At 38.2% G+C, this 14,128-nt stretch overlaps 1 protein-coding gene across 1 annotated transcript; it reads right to left on the bottom strand.

Annotated features, from left to right (window-relative positions):
- Positions 1-4,649: 4,649 nt before the first annotated feature.
- Positions 4,650-5,600, bottom strand: LOC102270898 (olfactory receptor 5H8). The gene has a single exon (XM_005905417.2). It carries the CDS (start codon positions 5,577-5,579, stop codon positions 4,650-4,652), a length of 930 nt encoding a protein of 309 aa, XP_005905479.2. The 5' UTR covers positions 5,580-5,600.
- Positions 5,601-14,128: the final 8,528 nt, after the last annotated feature.

Below are 14,128 nucleotides of genomic sequence, written 5' to 3'. Positions count from 1 at the left end.
TCCCCTTGCTTATAGTCTCCTTTGTTGTGCAGAAGCTTTTAAGTTTAATTAGGTCCCATTTGTTTATTTTTGCTTTTATTTCCAATATTCTGGGAGGTGGGTCATAGAAGTTCCTGCTGTGATGTATGTTGGAGAGTGTTTTGCCTATGTTCTCCTCTAGGAGTTTTATAGTTTCTGGTCTTACGTTGAGATCTTTAATCCATTTTGAGTTTATTTTTGTGTATGGTGTTAGAAAGTGTTCTAGTTTCATTCTTTTACAAGTGGTTGACCAGATTTCCAAGCACCACTTGTTAAAGAGATTGTCTTTAATCCATTGTATATTCCTGCTTCCTTTGTCAAAGATAAGGTGTCCATAGGTACCTGGGTTTATCTCTGGGCTTCCTATTCTGTTCCATTGATCTATATTTCTGTCTTTGTGCCAGTACCATACTGTCTTGATGACTGTGGCTTTGTAATAGAGCCTGAAGTCAGGCAGGTTGATTCCTCCAGTTCCATTCTTCTTTCTGAAGATAGCTTTGGCTATTCGAGGTTTTTTGTATTTCCATACAAATTGTGAAATTATTTGTTCTAGCTCTGTGAAGAATACCGTTGGTAGCTTGATAGGGATTGCATTGAATCTATAAATTGCTTTGGGTAGTATACTCATTTTCATTATACTGATTCTTCCAATCCGTGAACATGGTATATTTCTCCATCTATTAGTGTCCTCTTTGTTTTCTTTCATCAGTGTTTTATAGTTTTCTATATATAGGTCTTTAGTTTCTTTAGATACATATATTCCTAAGTATTTTATTCTTCTCATTGCAATGGTAAATGGAATTGTTTCCTTAATTTCTCTTTCTATTTTCTCATTATTAGTGTATAGGAATGCAAGGGATTTCTGTGTGTTGATTTTATATCCTGCAACTTTACTATATTCATTGATTAGTTCTAGTAATTTTCTGGTGGAGTCTTTAGGGTTTTCTATGTAGAGGATCATGTCATCTGCAAAGAGTGAGAGTTTTACTTCTTCTTTTCCAATTTGGATTCCTTTTATTTCTTTTTCTGCTCTGATTGCTGTGGCCAAGTAGTGGGGTTTTTTATTAACTCACACTGCTATAATCAAATATCATAGATTTTTAGCCTTATAACACAGACATTTATTTTTTACATTCTGAGGTTTGGAAGTCTGAGTCCAAGGGTCCAACAAACACTGTACTGGTGAGAACTTGCTTTCTGGCTGGCAAACAGCTGCCTTCTCATATGGCCTTTCCTAGCTGAGTACACCTGAAGAGAAACCTAGCTCTCTTGTCTCTCTCTTTTCGTGTAAGGGGACTAATCCCATCATGAAAAGCCTTATCTTTATGACCTTAATTAGTCAGTTCAGTCACTCAGTCGTGTCTGACTCTTTACAACCCCATGAATCGCAGCACACCAGGCTTCCCTGTCCAGCACCAAATCCCAGAGCTTGCTCAAACTCATGTCCATCAAGTCAGTGATGCCATCAAACCATGTCATCCTCTGTCATCCTCTTCTCCTGCCTTCAATCTTTCCCAGCATCAGAGTCTTTTCCAAGAAGTCAGTTCTTCGCATCAGGTGGCCAAAGTATTGGAGTTTCAGCTTCAGCATCAGTCCTACCAAAGAATATTCAAGACTGATTTCCTTTAGGATTGACAGGTTGGATCTCTTTGCAGTCCAAGGGACTCTCAAGAGTCTTCTCCAACACCACAGTTCAAAAGCATCTATTCTTCAGCGCTCAGCCTTCTTCACAGTCCAACTCTCACATCCATACATGACTATTGGAAAAACCATAGCCTTGACTAGACGGACCTTTGTTGGTAAAGTTATGTCTCTGCTTTTTAATATGCTGTCTAGGTTTGTCATAGCTTTTCTTCCAGGGAGCAAGCGTCTTTTAATTTCATGGCTGCAGTCACCATCTGCAGTGATTTTGGAGCCCCCCAAAATAAAGTCTCTCACTGTTTCTATTTCCCCATCTATTTGCCATGAATTTATGGGACCAGATGCCATGATCTTAGTTTCCTGAATGTTGAATTTTAAGCCAACTTTTTCACTCTCCTCTTTCACTTTCATCAAGTGGCTCTTTAGTTCTTCACTCTCTGCCATAAGGGTGGTGTCATCTGCATATCCGAGGATATTGATATTTCTCCTGACAATCTTGATTCCAGTATGTGCTTCATCCAGTCTGGCATTCTGCATGGTGTACTCTGCATATAAGTTAAATAAGCAGGGTGACAACATACAGCCTTGATGTACTCCTTTCCCAATTTGGAACTAGTCTGTTGTTCCATGTCCAGTTCTAACTGTTGCTTCTTGACCTGCATGCAGCTTTCTCAGGAGGCAAGTAAGGTGGTCTGGTATTCCCATCTCTTTCAGAATTTTCCACAGTTTGTTGTGATCCATATACAGTCAAAGGCTTCAGCATAGTCAATGAAGCAGAAGGAGATGTTTTTTTCTGGAATTCTCTTGCTTTTCCTATGATCCAACAGATGTTGGTAATTTGATCTCTTATTCTTATGCTTTTTCTAAATCCACTTGAACATCTGGAAGTTCATGGTTCATGTACTATTCAAGCCCAGCTTGGAGAATTTTGAGCATTACTTTCCTAGCGTGTGAGATGAGTGTAGTTGTATGATAGTTTGAACATTTTTTGGCATTGCCCCTCTTTGGAATTGGAATGAAATGTGACATTTTCCAGTCCTGTGGCCAATGCTGAGTTTTCCAAATTTGTGGGCATATTGAGTGCAGCACTTTCACAGCATCATCATTTAGGATTTGAAGTAGCTTAACGAATTCCATCGCCTCCACTAGCTTTATTCATAGTGATGTTTCCTAAAGCCCACTTGATTTCACATTCCAGGATGTTTGCTCTAAATGACTTATCAGACCATCGTGGTTATCTGGGTCATGAAGATCTTTTCTGTATAGTTCTTCTGTGTATTCTTGCCACCTCTTCTTAATATCTTTTGCTTCTGTTAGGTCCATACCATTTCTGTCTTTTATTGAGCCCATCTTTGCATGAAATGTTCCCTCAGTATCTCTAATTTTCTTGAAGAGATCTCTGGTCTTTCCCATTCTGTTGTTTTCCTCTATTTCTTTGCATTGATCACTGAGGAGGCTTTCTTATCTCTCCTTGCTATTCTTTGGAACTCTACAATAAAATGGGTATATCTTTCCTTTTCTCCTTTGCCTTTAACTTCTCTTCTTTTCTCAGCTATTTGTAAGGCCTCTTCAGACAACCATTTTGCCTTTTTGCGTTTCATTTTCCTTGGGAATGATCTTGATCACTGCTTCCTGTACAATGTCATGGACCTTTGTCCATATTTTTTCAGGCACTCTGTCTATCAAATCTAATCCCTGAAATCTGTTTCTCATTCTACTGTATAATCATAAGAGATTTCATTTAGGTCATACCTGATTGGTTTAGTGGTTTTCCCTATTTTCTTCAATTTAAGCCTGAATTTTGAAACAAGGAGTTCATGATCTTATGATTTCATCTAAGACTAATTACCTGCCAAAGAGTCTACTCTAATACCACCATATTAAGGGGTTGGTGCTTCAACATATGAATTTGGGGGAAAACTGACATTCAGTCCCTACAGTAGTTTGCACTTGTGTGCTCATTTTGTCTGACTCTTTGTGACCCTGTGGACTGTTCCACCTGGCTCCTCTGTTCATGGAATCTTCCAGGTAGGAATACTGGAGGGGGTTGCCATTTCCTCCTCTAGGGGATCTCCCTGGCCCAGGGATCAAACCCGCATGTCTTGTGCCTCCTGCATTGGCAGGCAGATTCCTTACCACTGTGCCATTTGGCAGATTTCCAAGATTGAAACCATTTACTTCCTATTCTGCCAGTTATTTATTCCCTATGCCCATTTCAAAATAGGTCCTCAATCTAAACTATTAGCTTTCTGACACAGTGAAGCTTTTCAGACTACACAATAAGAAGTATAGCTAGAAGGGGCCTTAGAAAGCATTATGGACAGTGAGAGGCAACACTCCTTTTTGGTCCTCATAGAAGCAGGCTGAGTTAAGAGAATCCTTCAGTGGTGAAGGTCAGGTCAAAATCCTTGAATCCTTTCTCATGTTTTCTTCATTGCTTTCCCATTGTGTTTATTCTTCTGTGTCCAATGAGAGTTGAATACACAAGAAGTGAGCTCACCATGTCCTAAATAAAGTAGAATAGAAGACCTTTTGATGGTCAGCAGCGTTCCTGGGATCTACCTCTGTTCACTCAAACACAACATGCTTACTATGTGGAGTTACATGTAATATGAGTCTCCAGACTATATGGTTGATTATGATCAAAGGCCTCATATTTGAGTTCTTTTCAGAGTTAAAGCACAATTTTAGTGCTTAACATATGTTTAGTAAATACAGTTATAAAACCACAATGAAGAATATGCAAGCATGTAAAATATTTTCATTTCTGTTTATTTTAGTATGATATGAATATTTGATTAAAATTTCCTGTGTGTTTAAATAATATATACAAATATTTAAAATCACTTATTAGGTACTAAAATCTTAAGTCATTAAAATAATAGAACAGTTATGAATGCAAAAAACTTTGAACATTAAACACAATTAAACATTTAATCTACATAATTTTATATTGTTTTTATATAAGAGAACACATATTAGTATTAAATCTAAATGTTTCTTTTTAATATTTTTAGCAGTGAATATATGACTTTTTTATTTCTCAGGCTGTAGATAATGGGATTTAGGAAAGGAATTATGACAGTGTAAAACAGAGAGTCCATCATATCCTGATCATCTGCTTGTGTGGATCCAGGGCGCACATACATAAAAAGAAGAGGGCCATAGTATAAAGAGACAGATAGAAGGTGGGCCCCACAAGTGGAGAAGGCCTTCCTTATGCCTTGTGCAGACTTCTTTTTTAAAATTGTGAAGAGAACTAGTGTATAAGAGATAAGAACAATAAGAATGGTGAACACCTGTATTGAACCAGAGAAAATAAATATCATCAGAACGTTAATAGAAGGGTCAGTGCAAGAAATTTTAAACAAGGGCATGATGTCACAATAAAAGTGATGTATTATGTTGTCATTACAAAAGGTTAATCTGAATAAAAAGCCCGTATGAATTAAGGCATGAAAAAGGCCACCAACAAATGATGAAACTAACATTCCCATGCATTGTCTATGAGTCATAATCGCTGGATAAAGTAGTGGGTTGCATATGGCTAGATAACGATCATACGACATCATCGCCAGCAGAAAACATTCCGTAGTCGCACTAACTACAAACGAAAAAAATTGCACCATGCATTCAGAGAGAGATATCCTCTTATTCTGGTTGATAATGTTGACCAGCATCTTGGGAGTCACTGTGGAGGATAACCAAATATCCACTAAGGCCAAATTCCCTAGGAATAAGTACATGGGAATTTGAAGATGAGGGTCATTCCAGATGAGAGCAATCAGACCAAGGTTTCCCATGATAGTGATGAGGTATATCAGCAAGAACAGCAGGAACAGGGGGACTTGCCATACTGGTTCATACGTAAGTCCTGTGAGAACAAACTCTGTCAGCTCTGTTGCATTTTTTGTTTCCATATCCTTTATAGATGGCCTCTGAAATACAGTGCAGTAGATGGAAAAAGGACAGTCACCAGTCATTAAAAAGAAAATTTCAGGAAGATAATACAAATACAAACATACACTTTATTTTATTTACTCTTATTGAAATACATGAAAAGTTTTTGGTGGAAATTATTGTGCTGGAAAAAACCAACTATCACGCTGGCCACAAATTTTGCTCAATTGTTCTGTGTGGTCTTATGGAAAAACCCAAACAAACTTTTTGACCAACCACCTATTGTATCTCAGAATGTATATGGGAGTGAGCAGATGTAGAATAGAGGAAAGACATTCTGAACATGAGGCAAATTTATGGGAAAACTGCTAAGGTAGAGAAATTCCGTGTTTTAGTCATGGATGCAGCATCAGAAGTAAAAATGTTACAAGGGCCTGGTTTAACAACTGAATTCAATGCCATGCACGTCATAAATGGCATCTAATAATATGCATTTTATAAATGCTCCCCAAGTGATTTAAATGTATCTGAAGTTTTTTGTTCATATGTGATATGACATTGGGAGTTTTGAGAAGGCAAAGAAACAGATCAAAATAAATCACAGTATAGAGTTACTGGGACTTGGTGACACATGATATACGAAGAATGGGCTAGTGAAAGTTGCTCAGTCATCTGACTCTTTGCCACCCTAGGGACTATACAGTCCATGGAATTCTCCAGGCCAGAATACTGGAGTGGGTAGCCTTTCCCTTCTCCAGGGGCATCTTCCTGATCCAGGAATAGAACCAGGGTCTCCTGCATTGCAGCAGATTCTTTACAAGCTGAACTACAAGGGAAGCCCAAGAATACTGGAGTGGGTAGCCTATCCCTTCTCCAGCGGATCTTCCTGACCCAAGAATCAAACCAGGGTTTCCTGCATTGCAGGCAGATTCTTTACCAACTGAGCTATCAGGGAAGCTGGAAGCGTGGGTTAGGAAAGATGAAAGTCACTTGGTATTTTACTAGGTGATAATGGAAAATTAAGGAAACTTCAGATGCAGAGGCCAGTTTTTGCAAGAAACTTCTGAATATCAAAGTGACATAAATTTAGCCATAATAATCTATACGAGCTTAAAAGAAATAATGACTTATGAGACATTGAGGTGGCAGAAAGTATAGTATGTATGGCCTATCCAGAAGACAGTGGACAGTGTGGATAAGGTAAAAGAAAATACATATGGAGCTGTTATATTAAATTAAAATAGATACCCATCATGTATTAGTTAATAATATTGTATTCTCTTTTCTTCCATATGATTGACTCTTGGTGTTAGACAAAAATAAGCATTCACTCTAGAAGTCAAAATTCTAAAAACTGACCTTCTTTTCCCCCTGAACCTAGAGTGAGGGGACCAGATCTAATATTAGCCACTCAAACTCATCTACACTAAATTTGGATATGAAGAGGGGAGAAAGAGGTCAAATGTTGAGAAAAGAGATTTTCCAAGTCAACGAAATTGCAATATCATGACGCCAAAATGCATCCTGCACCCACAACAATGGCATTTTCATTGTGAGCTTCAAATTCAGCATTCAAATTCAAATTCAAATTCAGCAGCAATGGCAACAGGTCTCACTGAGGTAGAGCTGCAATATGATTTTGGTGGTTAACTGTTCAACTTCTTTTTTTGTGTGTTCCTGCCCATTTGTCCAGTGGATTTATGTAACTTCCCTAGCACTTACTTGTTAGAGCCAATTTCCATTGAATTAACTCATTTCATGTTGCAACCAGGAACACTGGCTCACACAAGGAGGGAAAAGAAAAGACCAGAAAAGGCTACTGAACAGTGACTAGAGAAGCAGGAGGGAACTAGAAAGGTAGTTTTATGAGCCTAAAGGGTGGAAAGCACAAAAAAGACAAAGGAAAGTACAATTTATTTGGTAAGAAAAAGAATGAACTGAAATCACTGAATAGGGCTTAAGAGATTTGAAATGGCTTTAGTGAGATGAGTTTTCATTTGTGACAGAATAGACATCAGATAATAATGAGTAATGAATGGGAAGCAAGTGGCATAGCAGTGAGAAGGAAGGAGAGTATCTGAGATGTGGAGACAGATGTAAATTATTTTTTTTTTACGCTTAGCTGACTTCCCTGCTCTCTGATCTGTGTTGTCCTTGGAAATATTTCAGTGGCATTCTGTTTTCTGTACCAGCATGCCCCATCATCTATCAACCTACCAACTCCTGGAGACATTTATATGCTTCATGCATGAATAATTTGACTATCCTCAGGGAGTTTAAATTCTTGTCCAAAATATAAGACATCTCACCAACCTTATAATTTCCAAGTGAATTCATTGTAAATACAGGCTTTATACAAAGAATTGCACTTAGTTCATTATTTTCTGGTATAGTATGACTTAATGCATCTTTATTGATAAAAATATACATGCTTTTAAAATTATACTCATAATTGATTAAAAATAAGCCATTTTCCTAACTGTTTAGGGGAATATAAAAATATAGTCATTATTCTATACAGGTAAATAAGAAAATCATCACGTGTAAATGTTCTATTTGCACCATTCAATTAATTTCCTTTTTTTACTTGGTATTTGAATGGCATAATAGCCTATGTATTATTTATTACATATGTCAAGACTAATAATTTTGAAGACTGTGCTTCCCTTTGCTAATAAAAGTTCTTGTGGGATATTTAGTATTTTCCTGGGCAACATGACTAGCATTATGTCTTGAGAAAAAGTGTCATTAAATTTTCAAAATAAAGACAGCAGGCATTGAGAAGAAAGAAGATAAAGGAATAGAATGGGAAATTTGGACGGGGAGGTGAAAAGGAAACAAGAAGCAGAAAGAGGAGAAGGGATATAGATAGATAAGTGTAGGACAGACAAAGCATTGAAGAGGGAATGAGGAAGTATCAGAGAAAAGCTTAGATGAAATGAGGAAAAAGCTAGAGGTATGGCTTAAATATTTGTCTTAAATTTGATTTTTGTTAAAAGCTGTCAGTACTATAAATGCTTTTTCTTTTATTCAAAACCCTGCTTATTTCCTATGGAATTTGTATATGGAACAGAGAATTTCATTTTAATTTTACTTTACAAATTTGTATTGCTGTTAAATATTCTACCACTGCACAGTATCTTTGTTATTATTATGACTACAGCTGACTTTTCCTAGAAATCCTGCTGGGTTTACCTGACAGATTCTGTTTTTCTACCAGCTTGATAGCAGAAAAAATTGAGCCAAGTACTGAAACTTAATACAGGCAACATAAATAACCAATCCAAAAATCTGAATTTGTTCAAAGTATATTTGGAATGGGTTTTGTTCCATGCAGTCCCCAATAACTAATGAAAATCAAATTTTCAATTCAGTGTGTGGGTGATTATTAAGTCATAGGCAGAAAAGAGTGCTGGGAAATATTTTCTGAATTTTTCAAGATATATTTTTTTTTCAATGAAATTATTGTCAGAAGTTGGTGGTGAAAGGATGGAGAGGTTATGGTTTAAGCAAATTAACTTAAAATTTAATTTGTTAATGTGGTTAATTAAATGAATATTCATTGGAAGGACTGATGCTGAAGCTGAAACTCCAATACTTTGGCCACCTGAAATGAAGAGCCAACTCATTGGAAAAGACCATGATGCTGGGAAAGATTGAAGGCAAAAAGACAAAGGGGTGGCAAAAGATGAGATGGTTAGATTGCATCACCAACTTAATGGACTTGAATTTGATCAAACTCCAGGAGATAGTGGAAGACAGTGGAGTGCTGCAGTCCATGGCATCGCAAAGAGTTGGATACTGAACAACTGAACTGGATACTGAAGATAGTGACTGAACAACGGCAACAAAATGAAATGAGTGTTTTGAATACAATTATCAGAAAGATTTCTTATACAGGAAACATTATGACTTAAATCCCAAAACTCACTTTTAATTTTTTTGACATTCTACTTCACCAAAACTTATCCTACAGAGTCATTGTAATTATTCTAACTAAGTAATTATATATCATTAAGGAATACAGGGTAGTCTTAGAGCTATTTTGCTCATCCAGATTTTACTCACAATAATAAAAGTTATAGATTATTCACTGTTCATTTTTCATTTTCAGTTGGCTATACATTGACTTGAATTGGCTTATAAATGAAATCAAAATTGTTATAAATTTAATAATATTTTAACTTTTTATAAAAAATAATGAGTATTATAGATATCATTCACTCTTACCATTATCTCTTAAGAAACTGTGGAGATCCTTTCAGTTTTTTACTTTCTGAAGTAGAAAATAGAACAAGAACACTGCAGTGACTCTACATAGGCAGCATCATTTTGCACACTGATTCATTTTTGAATCCTCATTTTCCAAGCTCAGGAAAATGTTGTTTATATGAATTTGTTTTGAACCACATCAACCAATTACATAACTGTGCACTTTTGCCAGAGGAGGAAGTGAAAAACCCCAATTCCCCTGATAACACCCAATGACTGATTCTCTTTACAACAGTCCTAAGCTTTTCCACTGGGTGTTATGGACATGGACATTTATGAGGAATCCAGGCAATACCTCAGGGCATTACAGACTCTGAAATAAAAATCAAATCAGTGTTGACAGTTCTAGATTTTTTTTAAAAACTGGAATTGCACTACTTACATCACAGATGACATTTTTAACATGTTTATACAAACTCCAGTTTATCTATGAATTTTGATACTCTGTGTGCTTTGGTCAGTATGGTCTGATTTAACTAATCACATTTGGTTTTCAGAAGCCAAAGTTTGAAATCTCCTTTATGAGCCAACCCCAAGTAAGTTGTCCTCCTCATGAAGACTGTAGCTCATATTCCATGCCAATTTCTAACTTTCCACTTTACAATGAAATTTGATGAGAAATCTTCCTAGGCATAGGTCAGGGAGAGGCGCAAAAGAAAAACAAAAAGAAAGAATGTATGGGAAGTAGCCTAGATCAGTGCTCCTCAGATTTCAGGTCCTGTGAATCTCCTGGTGAGTTTCTTAAAATGCACATTCTGTTTCAATAGGTTAGAACTGGGTCCTGAGTGTCTTCATTTCTAACACGGTTATACCTCTGAACATTTTCACTCCTCAAGGTCTTCCTTCATTTGCAGGTCTAGCTTTTCAGGGAGCTAGACCATTATAGAAAGAAAAAAAAAATTGCAAATGGAGTTGGCATTCATAGAGAGCAAAGAGGAGCTTTTTTGGGAGGCCAGCACAGGTAGGATCACAGAAGATCTGGAGTCTGGGTTGGGGACTTCATTCTTTATCTCAATTGAAAGGGAAATTGAGGGATTTTGAACATGAGGGTTACATGTTCAGATTTGCCTTTAATTATTAACAGAGAAGTTGCCATTGAACATTTATTTATAAATATAGTGACATTATTTATGTCAAAGTAGTATAATATGAAAATGATAATATTTAGTTTTGATATCTGAAAAATAGAAAAATGCTTAACCTCCACTAGAGACCAACTTAGTAGCTAGGAAAAAAAACAAAACAAAGGGCATAGACTTTGGTAGACTCATTAATCAGTTATCCTGTGTTCTTAGAAGTATGCTAGTGAAAGCAGAAAAAGGCATGAAAAAAAAACACCATAGACCAAATAGAAGTCAGGATGCAAACTCAGCGAAGGATGGAGTAAGCAGTATAATGTGCATCAGTAGCTTCAGCATAACTCAAACGCAACAATTTACTGCCCACTTCAGTTGTGTACATGTTCAGTCACACAGTCATATCTGACTCTTTGCGACCCCATGAACTGTAGTCCACCAGGCTCCCCTGCCCATGGGATTTTCCAGGCAAGAAGACTGGAGTGGGTTCCCATTTACTTCTCCATAAATTCCAGTACTTTTGCCTGGAAAATCCCATGGACGGAGGAGCCTGGTAGGCTGCAATCCATGAGGTCGCTAAGAGTCGGACATGACTGAGCGACTTCACTTTGACTTTCAATTTCATGCATTGGTGAAGGAAATGGCAACCCACTCCAGTTTCTTGCCTGGAGAATCCCAGGGACAGGGGAGCCTGGTGGGCTGCCGTCTATGGGGTCGCACAGAGTCGGACACAACTGAAGCGACGCAGCAGCAGCAGCAGCAGCAGCAGCAGCAGCAGCAAGTTTTGTAAAATTACCTTTTAACTCATTTTGTTGCCTATGAATGAGTACAAAGGTCTGCATTGCTGCTTTTAGTATGAATAGTCTTTTCAATTTTAGTTATGTGAAGGATAAGTTGTTGTATCTGGCACCTCCTACCAAAGGAAAAAAAAAAAAAAAAGGCACAACACCTAGTGGGACCCTGTGGATTTTAGAAACAACACCATTGTCATTTGGGTGTGTTATTCCAGCCCATTCCAGCCAAAGCTGCTAGCTTTGGGTGTGGCTCAGAACAGGAGAAAGTTTACAAAAGGTCCAGGCTACTGTGCAAACTGCTCAGCCAATTGAACCACATGATCTCACAGAAATTATGGTGCTTGGAGTGGCAGTGGCAGACAAGGATGCAGTTGGGAGTCTTTGGCAGGCCTCTTGGGCATCCCTGGTAGCTCAGAAGGTAAAGAATCTGCCTTCAGTGGAGGAGAACCAGGTTCGATCCCAGGGTGAGGAAGATCCCCTGGAGAAGGGAATGGCTTCCCACTGCAATATTCTTGCCTGGAGAATTCCATGGACAGAGGAACCTGGCAGTCTACAGTTCACGGGATTGCAAAAAATTGGACATGACTGAGTGACTAGCACACACATAGGTAAAAAGTAGAGCAGACCCTTGGTTCTGGAGCAAAGGCCTGCATCCACGGCAAATAACTACTCTCCTTGTGACATATAGCTGTTGGCCTGTGTCTAAGCATTTTTAGAGGCTGAATGCTTAAACATTTAAAATGCTGTTTCATTGCAGCACTGTTTATAATAGCCAGGACATGGAAGCAACCTAGATGTCCATCAGCAGATGAATGGATAAGAAAGCTGTGGTACATATACACAATGGAGTATTACTCAGCCATTAAAAAGAATACATTTGAATCAGTTCTAATGAGGTGGATGAAACTGGAGCCTATTATATAGAGTGAAGTAAGCCAGAAAGAAAAACACCAATACAGTATACTAACACATATATGGAATTTAGAAAGATGGTAACAATAACCGTGTATGCAAGATAGCAAAAGAGACACAGATGTATAGAACAGTCTTTTGGGCTCTGTGGGAGAGGGAGAGGGTGGGATGATTTGGGAGAATGGCATTGAAACATGTATAATATCAGATATGAAATGAATCACCAGTCCAGGTTTGATGCAGGATACAGGATGCTTGGGGCTGGTGCACTGGGATGACCCAGAAGGATGGTACGGGGAGGGAAGGGAGAGGAGGGTTCAGGATGGGGAACACGTGTACACCCGTGGCAGATTCATGTTGATGTATGGCAAAACCAATATAATATTGTAAAGTAATTAACCTCCAATTAAAATAAATAAATTTACATTTAAAAAATTTAAAAAAAATGCTGTTTAAAATGCCAGTTTTCCATGAGACCAGAGCAGCCCTTCATAAACTTGATGTTATATGACCCACCAAGCCATAAAATTGGCAGTACACTGCCATAACTTTGTCAAATGGAAGATTAATGTACCCACTCTGGCCTGAGCAAGCCCTGAGGACACCAGTATGTTTCTTGAAGAAACATGATCCCCATACCTGCTTCAGTGACTTCTCTAGCCCAGCCTGCACTATGGTCTTGTGGGTTGGTCTCTATAATGCATGGAAAGAGGAAGAGATTACCTGGAGCTGATTTAACAATGATTCTGTACCACATGAAGACACCATCTGAGGGTGGACAACTACCGCACTACTGACACTGTCCTTGACATCCCTGTAGGATAGTAGTGATGGAATATCCTCCCAGTGGCAAAACTTTGAGCAGTCTACCATCTTGGTTTCCTGGAAGGAGAAATGGCCAGATTTATCATGATCTGGGCTTCCCAGGTGGTGCTAGTGGTAAAGAACCCACCTGCCGATGCAGGAGACATAAGAGACACAGGTTCAGTTCCTGGTTCAGGAAGATTCCCCAGGAAAGGAAATGGCAACCGATTCCAGTATTCTTGCCTAGAGAATCCCATGGGCAGAGGAGCCTATAGGGCTACAGTTCATAGGGTCTCACAGAGTGAGACATGACTGAAGCAACCTAGCACGCACACACGATGATATATAATATATTAGTTTCAATCCCTGGGTTGGGAAGATCCTTTGGAGAAGGGAACGGCTACCCACTCCAGTATTCTGGCCTGGAGAATTCCGTGGATTATATAGTCCATGGGGTCGCAAAGAGTTGGACACGACTGAGTGGCTTTCACTTTCACGTATTAGTTTCAGGTATACAACATAGTGACTCAAAATTCTTATAGATTATGCTCCATTTAAAGTGATTATAAAACGTTGGTTATATTGCCTGTGCTATACAATAGATCATTATAGTGCACTTATTTTATGCGTTTTAGTTTGTACCTCTTAAGTTCCCAACACTGTCTTTCCCTTCCTTTTTTCCCTATCCCCACTGGTAAACACTAATTTGTT

This window comes from Bos mutus, chromosome 1 (genome assembly GCF_027580195.1).
Source record: "Bos mutus isolate GX-2022 chromosome 1, NWIPB_WYAK_1.1, whole genome shotgun sequence".
Taxonomy (NCBI): Eukaryota; Metazoa; Chordata; class Mammalia; order Artiodactyla; family Bovidae; genus Bos; species Bos mutus.
The sequence above is the reverse complement of the archived record's forward strand: the minus strand, read 5'-3'. Positions and strand labels throughout refer to the sequence as shown.